The following is a 13,098-nucleotide window of genomic DNA, read 5'->3' as shown; positions in this document are numbered from 1 at the left end:
TTCAAACAACAATGATTGGAATTTATGTTACTTTGTTAAATGAATCTAAATCAGTGTTTTAACAATTTAATTCATTTCTAGAAAAGAACGATTGTTTCACTTGGTATCTACTTAACAAGTACATTGTCAATAGAACATTTGTTTTATTTTTTTCATAGGAACTCCACAGGGAGATAGTTTCCCTTGCCATGCTGGATCATATAATAATTTAACAGGAATTACTGCTTGGGAACAGTGTAAGGATTGTTGGAAAGGTCATTACTGTCCGGAAGCTTCTGTGCTACCCACGGTCTGTCCTGCGTAAGTACTTTTTAAAAACTCTTACAACAATAAGTGATTGTTAGCTTTACTGACATGTTGATGCCTGGAGAGTATATTTTGTCAGATGATTTCATGAGAGGCTGATCATTTAGATGGAACTTATGGAGTAATTATGGAATGATTTTTGTATTAAGAAAACTGGACCTTAATTTGTCATGTGATGGCTAAATAAAACAAGGATGTTGAAATATCATTTATAACATGCCTATTATTAAATGGTTGTCATGTGCAAAATTGGGAACAGCATGTATTTTGTATGTTTTTATTAGAATATTTTGATATTCATCTGATCTACTAAATTATGATATTTTATTAAATATGTTCTAGGGTTAGTATAGTATTGGTATCTTAGCTTTTTGTAATTGATCCAACATCTTTAGAATTAAGATAATTATACAGTTACTACTTAAAATTGAGAATGGAAATGGGGAATGTGTCAAAGAGACAACAACCCGACCACAGAAAAGACAACAGCAGAAGGTCACCAACAGGTCTTCAATGTAGCGAGAAATTCCCGCACCCGGAGGCGTCCTTCAGCTGGCCCCTTAACAAATATATACTAGTTCAGTGATAATGAACGCCATACTAAACTCCTAATTGTACACAAGAAACTAAAATAAAAAATAATACAAGACTAACAAAGGCCAGCTAGAGGCTCCTGACTTGGGACAGGCAAAAATGTGGCAGGGTTAAACATGTTTATGAGATCTCAACCCTCCCCCTATACCTCTAGCCAATGTAGAAAAGTAAATGCATAACAATACTCACATTAAAATTACTTGAAAAAGTTGACTGATATTTTGATTAATTATTTATGCAATATGATGCAATATTTCAGGTCATTAATTTTGTTTTTACTTCTGCAGATTAATCAATATACATCTGTACTGATTGAGAATGTAACACTATAATTGTATTTTATTGAAGTCATTAATATTTATGATGCTTTTATTTTATTTTATGAAAATGCATATTTCAAAAATATGCTGATTAGCAATTTTTAAAAAGATGAATGAATATGAGATTAGAATTTCTTTTAAATAAAAAACATGAAAAGAACTTTGCAATAACACTGAGTAATTTAAATGTCTATTTTTATTTCAGGGGGACTTATAATGCGGAGTTCAAAGCAGAAAATCTGACCATGTGTTGGTCATGTTCAGCTGGAAGCTATTGTCCTGGGACAGCTAACATTGATCCATTACCTTGTGAGAAGGGAAATTACTCTGATTCAGGTGCTACTGTTTGTACTACATGTGAAGCTGGCTATTACTGTGATCTGAATACAACAAGTCTATCATACATGCTGAGCGACAGAGTATGTCCAGCCGGAGTTGAATGTCCACCTGGAATGTATAAAGCACCAGATTTAGTTTCTGATAAATGTAGATTAGGTCATTACTGTCCTAGAGGTGACGTTAATCCCTATCCCGTACCTTGTCCAAATGGAACATTCAATGCCTTGTATGGATTGACACAAGTTTCAGAATGTCAGCAGTGTACAGCAGGAATGTACTGTATACCAGAGGGTCTATCTACACCAGCAGGAGATTGTCCAGGAGGGTATTATTGTCCGTTAGGAACTGGACCCCCAGAAACCTATCCTTGTCCAATAGGATTCTATCGTAATGGATCGGCAAAAGAATCATTCCAAGACTGTGCTGAATGTATATCAGGATATTATTGTGATAGAGAGGGACTGGCTTTGCCTATTGATTGTCCCGCTGGATATTTCTGTGTCAGTGGTAGTACTTTCCCACAACCTTGTCCATTAGGAACTTACAGTAACTCTACTAAGCTACGTAGGGCTACAGACTGTACACCATGTCCTGGAGGTTATTATTGTGATGGTATAGGAAGGACTGAACCGACAGATGTTTGTGACGCAGGATTTTATTGTCGAGAGAAAGCCTATACTTCGGCACCACCGGATGGATTAACTGGTGGACTTTGTCCAGCAGGAGGATATTGTCCACCAGGATCAGCCACAGCTTCATCTTGTGCAGTTGGTAAATACAGCAAGAGTCCTGGTGCCAAAACAGAATTTGACTGTATTCCTTGCGATCCAGGGTTTTTCTGTGCAGGTTCCAGTAGTACTGATGCTTCACAGCAATGTTCGGCAGGTTATTATTGTACAGGAGGCTCTGGAACACCAACACAGCATGAAACACCAGCTGGATATTACACTCAAGATGGAGCCTTCAAACCAGAGCCTTGTCCACGAGGCCAGTACCAACCATCTGTCAGATCAAGTGAATGTTTGATATGTCCACAGGGGTATTATTGTAACGGAACAGCAACAATTGATGAAGTGATCTGTCCTAAAGGTTCATATTGTCCTCTAGGAAGTGAAAACCCAACACCCTGTATACCGGGAACTTACTTAAATGATATTGGACGGTATGCTTTAGAACATTGTACACCATGTACAGGTGGTTACGCTTGTGAAATATATGGTATAGACATACCAACTGTATTTTGTGTAGCTGGACATTATTGTACAAGTGGATCCAACACGACAATCCCAGTTGGAGAATCATTTGGTGATTTATGTCCACCTGGGTACTTCTGTCCGGAGAATACTGACCAGTACCAACACCATCCATGTCCTAATGGTACTTATAGTGGATACACTGGACTACAGAGTGAATATAACTGTTCAAGTTGTGACCCTGGTAGAGTTTGTAACGGATTAGCGCTGACGGAACCAAATGGATGGTGTTCTCCTGGTTACTACTGTAATGGTGGGGCATCCACAGACAAACCAAATGATGGTGGACTTACTGGGGATCCTTGTACAGAAGGGGCATATTGTCCAAATGGAACAGGTCTGTATTTTTTAATTTTAATGTTTGATTTTCTTGTCCGAAATAAGCATGAAATATTTGCCACTAGACATTAAGCAGACAGCTATCAATTATTTTCTATTTTTTCCATTACTGAAATCAGTATGTTTTCCATTAATATATGGGTAAATTTGCATATAGACTGGAGATTTGATTATCATATCAATTACAACGATATACATTTTGTCTTGTTTCTTCTTTACTCATGAAGTAATTTTAATGGTATTTGATTATAGGATTATATCAAAAGAAAGATGCAGTTTCATATCTTTTTTTCTGAATATGTCAGATATATCTTTTCAGCAATAAGTTATTCAGTCAACTATGTATTATGTTATATTGAAATTTTTTTTTTTGAATAATTCTATTAAAGAGGGGCAAAAGATACCAAAGGCACATTCAAACTCATAGGTAGAAATAAAACTGACAACACCATGGCTGAAAAAAAGAAAACATCAACAAACGACAGTTCATAAAACACATAAAAACATAGAAAATCAAAGACTGAGCAACATGAACTGACTTAACTTGTAGTTTCATTCATAAAATGTTTGCACAGAATTTGTCAGCTGAATATGTTTATTGATTGAAAATCATAAGTGTTTTTTATTTCAATATTCCAGGCACTCCAATACCATGTCCAAATGGTCAGTTCATGAATCGTACAGGATATGATCAATGTTTCGATTGTCCTGCTGGCTATTATTGTACAAATGCCATGGAACCATTACTCTGTTCTAAGGGCTACTACTGTCCTGGGAATACAACAGCTGACCTGTCACCATGTCCAAGAGGAACATACAACCCTATATTAGGTAGGTATATTGTAACATGTGGTTCTGGCAAATACTTCATTGATGAATCCAGTGGCGGATCCAGGGGTCTGGGGGTCCGGGGGTTGAAACCCCCCTTTTTTTGACCGATCAATGCATTTGAATGGGGACATATAGTTGGTATCACATTGCTCATCCACCTGTTTGTAAATCTGTCAATTTAGCCATCCATAATTTTGTTACTTATTAGCCTGATTGAAATGTCTTCTATGATATTTATTTCACATTTAGTTTCACTCCTGTGACTATCAAGCTTTATGAGTACAAGCACTTTCAAAACTAACTTATTTTGTTTGCATGTAATGTAAAATTCAGACTTTAATTGTGCCTGAATTGAGATTTGAAACAATGTTTATATTTGTGTTTTAGGAGCAAGAATAGAAAGTGATTGTAAACCATGTGCTGGAGGTTATTACTGTGATAAACTAGCTGCAGTGGACTTTGACCCTAGTTTAAATAATACAGGAGTTGGTTTATGTGCTGCTGGATTTTACTGTAAATCTGGTAAGTTATATGAGATATATACTTAAAGAGAGTTAAAAATAGAAAATATTGACTAAATGACCATAACTGACTATATGTATACATGTATCTTTGAATTTTTTGAAACACTAAGGCTTTTCTACCTCAGACACAGATTACCTTAGCTGTATTTGACAAAACTTTTAGGAATTTTGGTCCTCAATGCTCTTCAACTTCGTACTTTATTTGGCCTTTTTAACTTTTTTGGATTCGAGCGTCACTGATGAGTCTTTAGTAGATGAAATGTGCATCTGGCGTATACATAAAATTTAGTCCTGGTATCTATGATGAGTTTATTTATAGAGATTATTTTGAAAATAAGAGGCAGTTTCTTGACAGCAGTCTCATTGAAGGAGGATAAACCTGAGCTGAAATACAGCCGAGAAACTCCTTGAGTAGAAATACCATAGACAATAGGTTTATTGCTATTTCCTATAGGCAATTTCAATGAAAGGCTTAGGACATCGTCCTGTTCTCACCATAGTCAAATAAGAAAAAGCATTTAGTTGAGTAGCTTAATATACAAAATTATCACACAAAAGATCAAAGCAAAATTTTGAAATATAGCCATAAAATAGTATATAATTATTACTCTGATCTTTTTTCTAGGTGTAAATGTGAGTAATCCAACAGATGGCACCACTAGTGGTCTTGGTGGTCCCTGTCCTGCAGGTTCATACTGTTTGGCTGGTACCGAGGACCCTACAGCATGCCCTAATACAACCTACAGGGATACAGAAGGGGCAGAGAAACTAGCAGATTGTATACCCTGTAAACTTGGACAATACTGTGGCAGTGAGAACCTGACTGATGCCACTGCACCATGTGCTCAAGGATTTTATTGTGACAGAGGAAATAATGTACCTGATCCTACAGGTGATTACTTATATATTTGATAGGTTAATTACTGATGAAGATAATAAGAGTATAATTTTATTAAGTTTTTGAAAACACATAAAATTGTCCGCAATTTGATTTTCATAAAATTCCTGTAATATGTTTATATACAAATGAGATACTTTTTTTTTATCTATGTTAAAATGTGCAAAATGCTTGTTTGTAGCAATACCTAAAATGGCATCAACCAGTTTCAATTTTTTGTTTGTTGTTTATCAAGTTCATTTATAAATGCACACAATATTTGTAACTTTTATTACAGTACCAAAACTTTTAAAAGGTTTTCTTTAAACATTTTTTAATGTGATTATTTTGTTGTGTTGCAGGAGATGAACCTCTGATAGGTGGACCATGTCCAGTCAGTCATTATTGTCCAGAAGGAACATCTACACCATTAGCTTGTCCAGCAGGAACATATAATAACATAACTGGCCAGTGGAATTGTACAACATGTCAAGCAGGTTATTTCTGTAATGAGAACACCACAACCTATGAAGACTTCCCTTGTCCTGTCGGACATTATTGTCCAGATGGTACAGAATACCATGACCAGTACCCATGTCCAGCTGGAACATTCCGAGATTCTCAACAAGGACAAAGTGTGAGCGACTGTACCCAGTGTACTGGTGGATCTTACTGTGGAACACAAGGATTATCTGCTCCTACTGCACAGTGTGATGCTGGTGGGTATTTAACTGTATTGATTGAAATATACTTTTACAAAGCTACAAAATCAATTATCCTCCAAAAAATACAATGTATTTTTTTCGCTAATTATGAAAATTGACACCCATAAAATAAATAGATACACAGTATTTTTGTAGTATCAATTTCATTCTTTTACTCAAATGAAGAAAAAACTTTTGATAAGAATGACCTATATACAGAGTTAAAATTTCTCACAGTTACATTTTCAGACATAGGTTGATAATATTAAGCATATTTTAACATATACTTGAAGCAACAACATTACTTACCAATCAATTTAATCTGTCTTAAATAATTTTCCAGGATACTTCTGTGTTATTGGCGCCTGGTCAGCCACACCTACTGATTATAACAACTTTACCCATGGAGATTGTCTGTGTCCAAGTAATTCAACAGGAGGAATGTGTCAACCAGGGTATTATTGCCCCCAGGGATCATTAGAACCTACACTTTGTGAGGAGGGAAAATACTGTGCCACACCTGGTAAGGACTTTGTCAGAGTAAAAAACAGTGGCTCTTTTCACAAGAAATCTGACAATTAAAGTTGATCAGAAATTATACTTAAATGTTCATAATATTTTTTCATCTTAAGAGTTTTTGTGAAAAAAGTTTATGTCTTTCCAATTATAAAAATATGAATGAATTGCTTTTAAAAGTTAAAAAGTCAAAGTTTTACATTTGAATATTTTTTATGAAGTTAAACATTTAGGTTTTCACTCAGCTGCATTCTTTATAAATAGGATTTTGTGTTTTATATGTTAGTGCATATTTGGCTGGCAGATTATTATACACAATCCCAAACATGATTTTTATGTTTTGCATGCTCATGTACTTCAAGAAAGCTCACATACATGTTCCTTCATATGACGTTAACAGTTTTTAAATCCTTTGCAATTGTAACTACTGGTATACAAATTTTACTATAATTTTGCAATTCTTAATTGTCAGAAGAGGATTAATGCAGAAAGGTTTATTGCAATGGTATCTGACACTGGTAGTAATTTTAAATATAGTGTTTGTTTATTACCTAGTAATATGAAAGTTATTTATTTTTGCTTGCATTTTTATTTATTTAAAAGGGTTGAATTGTTGATTTCCAAAATACTCGTTCTACATCATATGAATTGATGGAAGTTGAAACAACTGAATCTTTCTATTCCATCTCATATTATAATCAAATATAATGTAAAAAATTCTAAAACTATGTTTACAGCTCTTGGAACAGTGACTGGTGATTGTAGGATTGGTTATTACTGTGGACGAGGAAGTGAGAGAGACGATCCAACAGATGGCGTTACTGGTAACATTTGTCCTGCTGGCAGATATTGCAGTAAGTACATTGGAGCATGTGTCTTGTCTGTTAAGACATGTGTATGTGTCCACTATAACCTCATAATGAAAGACATATTCAACAAGAACATCTGGAGTACATTATCCCTCACAACAAATGCCAAACAATTTCACCAGGCCACTTATTTATACTAAAACCGTCTATATATGAAAATAATTTTTAATACCTTGATTTCTAGTTATAAGAACTCAAACCAATTTGTTTGTTTACCTTTAATTAGGAAAATTACAGATCCAATAAAAACTAAAGGTCCTTTATATTTGAAGACATGACAATTGGTACTTGCTGCTTCTAAGCTAAGCACTCAGAATTTTGGAGTACGAGTCTAAACTGGTCTATTATAGCAGGTAATGTTATAACCTTGATGTTCAATTTAATGTTCATTGTTAACTTTTTCAGCAATTGGATCTACAAGTAATCCATCCAAATGTCCAATAGCAACGTTTTCGAATAAAACAGGGAATACCCAGGTGAATGATTGTACTGACTGTACCCAAGGGTATTATTGTGAGACTGAGGGACTAACAGCACCAACTGGTCCTTGTGGAGAAGGTAAGATTACACACTGTACCCAATGGTATTATTCTAGAGGACCAACATAATTTGTTAGTCCTTGCTTTAAAAGAATTATTTCCTTCAATAGAAGCCAGGGACAATCAAAATGAAACTGTTAGGATGTTTATATTATGGAAAACATTTTGAATATTTTTTTCATGATTCATGATAATTTTTTTAAAGGGTTAAGGGTACACATGAATGAAAAAGTGAACAGCTTTTATTGGTAGATATTTGGTAGTAAATAATTTTCTATTTGGAATATGTTTCCTAGAAACTGATTTTACATAATTTGAGTTTTATTTTTTATGTCCAATGAACTTTTGGAATACATTCTTGATCCATTTATAAACTTATTGAGTTTTAAGTTCTATTCATCTCTGTGCAAAAGAGAAATGTATTCTTACTTTATGACTGTTTCAGGTTATTATTGCCCAACTGGACAAAGCATACAAAATCCACCAGCAACAATATGTCCTGCTGGACACTACTGTCCTGAGGGTAGCCATGCAGAGATTGACTGTCCATCTGGTACATACCAAGACCAGACAGGTCAAGGACTATGTAAAGAATGTGTAGCAGGTATGTACACTTGGTCTTGTCAACTCTTACAATATTAAATTTAAAGGAGGAGTGTTCAAAGACTGATTAATTCTATGACTTACATGAAGGTATGCTTGAGACCAAATGTGTACCTAAGATGTGTTATTTAGCAACAACAACATAAAAAGTTACAAAGTAGTCTTTAGTCTTTCACATTATTTTTTTTTTTTTTTATATTTTCACCCAAAAATATCCAACCATATGTCTAAATAGAAATTTAATGATAAATCATGTAAGTAGAGCAGAGGATTTAACAAATCTGATTTGGAAATCAATTGAGCGGTACAAACATTTTATGAAATGAATTTCCAATGGACAAGACATATTTTCATGCTACATTTAAGGATGAAAATAAAAATAATTTATCAAATAGGATATTATACTTTAGGGCTGTTCCAGAATTGAATAACTGGGTGCATGGAAATTAATTTATAAAACACAGACCATCAATAAAATAAGTTTTTTTTTGTAACCTATAATTCTTCAAATATGCTGCTGAAAAAGCATCCACTCATATTTAATAAATTTTAGTACCCCCAATCCCCACACCCAATAAATGTTTTAACAGCCCTTAGCTTAAACTAAAAAAAACAACATCTTCTTATCATAACAAAACATATACTGGTACGATTTATATTGAAATATGGTGCTTATAACATATTTAATGTCTTTTGTTTGTTCTAGGATACTACTGTGACATTGCCAACACGCCTGTGACAGGATATACAAGTTATACTTGTCCTAAAGGTCATTACTGTCCAAATGGAACTGAATTTAGTACCCAGTATCCATGTCCTGCTGGAACATACAATCCTACACTACAGAGAGAATCACTTGACCAGTGTACCCAGTGTGATACTGGCAAATTTTGTGATACCACAGGACTTCAAGCAGTCACAGGTATGAAAATAATCTCGGTATTTTTTTTTATTACTGAAAATGTGTATGTGTAAACTAATTTTCTCCATATGATCAGTTTCATTTTAAATTGAAGAGCTGTTTTAATTTTTTTTTTAATTTTGCAATAATGAAAATGTCTAAATAATGTCTGAATTCATTGTACTCATTACAAAGAGTACAGGGCATTCCATATAAAGACATTTTGACTTGTTGAGTTTATTAATTTATCTAACTTCACAATAGGTAAGGGATATACAATGTGTGAAAGTGTTTCATGCTACTTTACTTCTTTAAACTTCTTTAACCTTAAAATTTATTTTAAAATGATCCTCATTTTACTTTATTTTATTTTAAAATGATCCTCATTTTACTTTATTTTATTTTAAAATGATCCTCATTTTACTTTATTTTATTTTAAAATGATCCTCATTTTACTTTATTTTATTTTAAAATGATCCTCATTTTACTTCAGGTGATTGTACAGCAGGCTATTTCTGTATGAATGGTTCATCATCAGCCACTCCAAATGATGGGGTCACAGGTCAAAGATGTCCTGAAGGTCATTATTGTACAACAGGAACTACCGACCCAACACCATGTGGTCTAGGGACCTGGTCTAACAGTACTGGTCTCACTATCCAATCAGAATGTCAGGACTGTTTAGGAGGATATTATTGTAATGTTCAAGGAATCACAGAACCATCTGGTCCTTGTGACGCAGGGTAATTTTTTATTTATGCAATTGAAATCTGTATGAATAAAATATGTTATGTATATGTCAATAAGACAGCAATAAAACAAAACATTAAAGAAAAAACATCAATAGGTCAATGCAGCAATAATTAAAGATCTATATCTACCTCAACTTAGGTATAAAATAGTGAGTGATTTAAACAAACTTTAAAAGATCTGTCGTTAATTTTGACATTTAAAGAGGTTTTACAGTGATAATGCAAGGAGATTTGTCCTTCTAGGTTACCAAAGGAACAAACACTTTTTTCATTGCAGTATTCTATTTATAGATTGTATTCAAGCCACAGTGTGAATCTTTTTGGCATGTGATATGGTGGTCATTGTTACAATGTATAATATAACATGATAATAAAAAGTTCATATCTAAGTTAGAGGTTGTTTAAATCATGGTCCTGATATTCATAATGAACAGAAAAGTTAATCGTCAAAAAAGATAACACTGCGCCTGGTTTTATATAGAATATATTTACATACATATCAAAGCATTTGTAAATTAATTACTAATAGCATTGAGATCTGATAGTTGATAATTGTAAATTGAAGCTAAATGTTAATTTGCTGGGTATTTATTTTAGATACTACTGTTCTGGAAAAGCTACAACTCCTACTCCTGCTGATGCTGGCGTCACTGGAGATCCCTGTACCATAGGCCATTATTGTCCATCAGGCACTGCTGTCCCCATATCTTGTGCTGATGGTTCCTACATGACAAACCCAGGAGCTGCTGAATGTTGGAATTGTACTGCAGGACATTATTGTATCACAGGACTCACACCAGAAGATTGTCCTGCAGGGTTTTATTGTCCCGAAAGCACAGGTCAGGTATGGCAGCCATGTCCAGGAGGAACATTTAGTGCATCGACAGGTTTATCAGCTGTAGGAGAGTGTACACAATGTACAGGAGGTTTCTACTGTGATGTTACAAATGCTACTGTCGAGACGGGAGAATGTAATGCTGGATACTACTGTACATCTGGATCTGACATGCAGTCACCTGATACAGGAAATACAGGTGTGGCTGGTCCATGTCCCGCTGGTCATTACTGTCTACAGAAGACTGTTACTGCTTCCCCCTGTCCAGTTGGAACATTCAGTAACCAGACAAAATTAACAGCTCAAGCTCAATGTGAGGACTGTTCTTATGGTAAATATTGTGGAAGCACTGGATTGACAGAGCCAACAGGAGACTGCTGGGCTGGATTCTACTGCTTGCTTGGAGCTCAGTCACCAAATAATCCAACTCTAGATTCTACAGGTGGACCATGTCCAATGGGAAATTATTGTCCAAATGGAACATCATATCCTCTGGGTTGTCCTGCTGGAACATACAACCCACTGACCGGACAATCTACTTGTCAACCTTGTGATGCAGGCTACTACTGTCCAGAAAATTCGACCTCAGTCACTGGAAATGATTGTCCAACAGGTCATTACTGTCCAGAGGGCACTGCTTTCTCTACTGAGTACCCATGTGACAAAGGATATTACAATCCATACACCACAAAACAAAGTGTGTCTGACTGTGTACCATGTGATGCTGGTAAATACTGTGCAACTCCTGGACTTTCTACTCCCACCAATGATTGTGATGCTGGTTGGTATTGTACTAGAGGTGCATGGTCGGCACAACCAACAGAGATAGGAAACTACACAGCACCAGATTGTTTCTGTCCAGTTAATCAGACTGGTGGTCAATGTCAGATAGGATATTATTGTCCCTTAGGATCTAATGCACCAATCGACTGTACACCAGGTCAGTTTAATTTCTCAATATTGTGGTCAAAACAATTCAAAAACTCAAAATTGTGATAAAACCTCTTTTGGGTTAAACAAAAAAATTGACTTTTTTGTATTTTTTGGGGTCATTACTTTCAACAAAACCACATTTTCTGGGCTCTTCTTTCAACAAAGCCACATTTTTGGGCACTTCTTTATACAAAGCCAGAACTCATCCTGAACATGCATGAGATATTTTCCGCTGAATTTTAAGCATATATTAAGTGATTGATCAACAAATTAAAGCCAACAAACTAGTTTTGACAGAATTATTGATTTACAATAGTGACTCTACAATATAGCTTATTGGTGAAAGCAGAACTTCAGACCTTATATTTAAATTAAAGTAACGATATGAACAATTTGTTGGTACATTTTTTCATCAAATGAATAGTATAATTTCGTATTATAGGAAGCTATTGCGGTATTATTGGCCTTGCGACGGTCACTGGACCATGTGATGCTGGGTTCTATTGTACACTTGGAGCCACACGTCCAGACCCACAAAATGATGCCACTGGTGGTGATTGTACTGTAGGCCACTATTGTCCACAGGGCACTGATGTCCCTGAGGCTTGTCCACCAGGTTACTTTACAAATGCCACAGGAAACACTGACTTTACTGGGTGTAAACTTTGTACTGAAGGTTAGTAAATTTAGCTTGTAATAAAAATATACAGTTGATCTTTTGACATGTTTTCAATAATTAGTTCTTTATTTCTTCATTCTAAAGATATAAACCTATTTGAAAGAAAGGATTTATTCGAAAAGAGAAAATTTAACAGGTCTGCATTCTTATTGAAAATGTTTTGAGGAAAGGATGTGATAGGTACTTTACTGCTATAGCTGAAGTAAAGAGTCAACAAATACAAATTTTATGTGATAGACCAAGCTATGAATTCAAACATAATATAAAAAAGAAGATGTGGTATGATTGCCAATGAGACAACTATCCACAAAAGACCAAAATGACACAGACGTTAACAACTATAGGTCACCGTACAGCATTCACATAAGTTCATGTCTAATTCAA

General features: G+C 34.8%; 1 protein-coding gene across 1 annotated transcript in view; it reads left to right on the top strand.

Annotated features, from left to right (window-relative positions):
- LOC143072694 (uncharacterized) overlaps nucleotides 1-13,098 on the top strand; it is a 92,103-nt gene that overhangs the window by 9,658 nt on the left and 69,347 nt on the right. The window contains exons 10-23 of the mRNA XM_076247767.1: nucleotides 159-300; nucleotides 1,426-3,149; nucleotides 3,791-3,982; nucleotides 4,370-4,504; nucleotides 5,132-5,398; nucleotides 5,746-6,102; nucleotides 6,431-6,610; nucleotides 7,341-7,457; nucleotides 7,878-8,030; nucleotides 8,457-8,615; nucleotides 9,321-9,536; nucleotides 10,009-10,258; nucleotides 10,865-12,042; nucleotides 12,478-12,711. Of these exons, the coding sequence (XP_076103882.1) occupies nucleotides 159-300; nucleotides 1,426-3,149; nucleotides 3,791-3,982; nucleotides 4,370-4,504; nucleotides 5,132-5,398; nucleotides 5,746-6,102; nucleotides 6,431-6,610; nucleotides 7,341-7,457; nucleotides 7,878-8,030; nucleotides 8,457-8,615; nucleotides 9,321-9,536; nucleotides 10,009-10,258; nucleotides 10,865-12,042; nucleotides 12,478-12,711 (5,304 nt within the window). The remainder of the gene's footprint in view (nucleotides 1-158; nucleotides 301-1,425; nucleotides 3,150-3,790; nucleotides 3,983-4,369; nucleotides 4,505-5,131; nucleotides 5,399-5,745; nucleotides 6,103-6,430; nucleotides 6,611-7,340; nucleotides 7,458-7,877; nucleotides 8,031-8,456; nucleotides 8,616-9,320; nucleotides 9,537-10,008; nucleotides 10,259-10,864; nucleotides 12,043-12,477; nucleotides 12,712-13,098) is intronic.

This window comes from Mytilus galloprovincialis, chromosome 4 (assembly GCF_965363235.1).
Source record: "Mytilus galloprovincialis chromosome 4, xbMytGall1.hap1.1, whole genome shotgun sequence".
Lineage (NCBI taxonomy): Eukaryota > Metazoa > Mollusca > Bivalvia > Mytilida > Mytilidae > Mytilus > Mytilus galloprovincialis.
The sequence above is the reverse complement of the archived record's forward strand: the minus strand, read 5'-3'. Positions and strand labels throughout refer to the sequence as shown.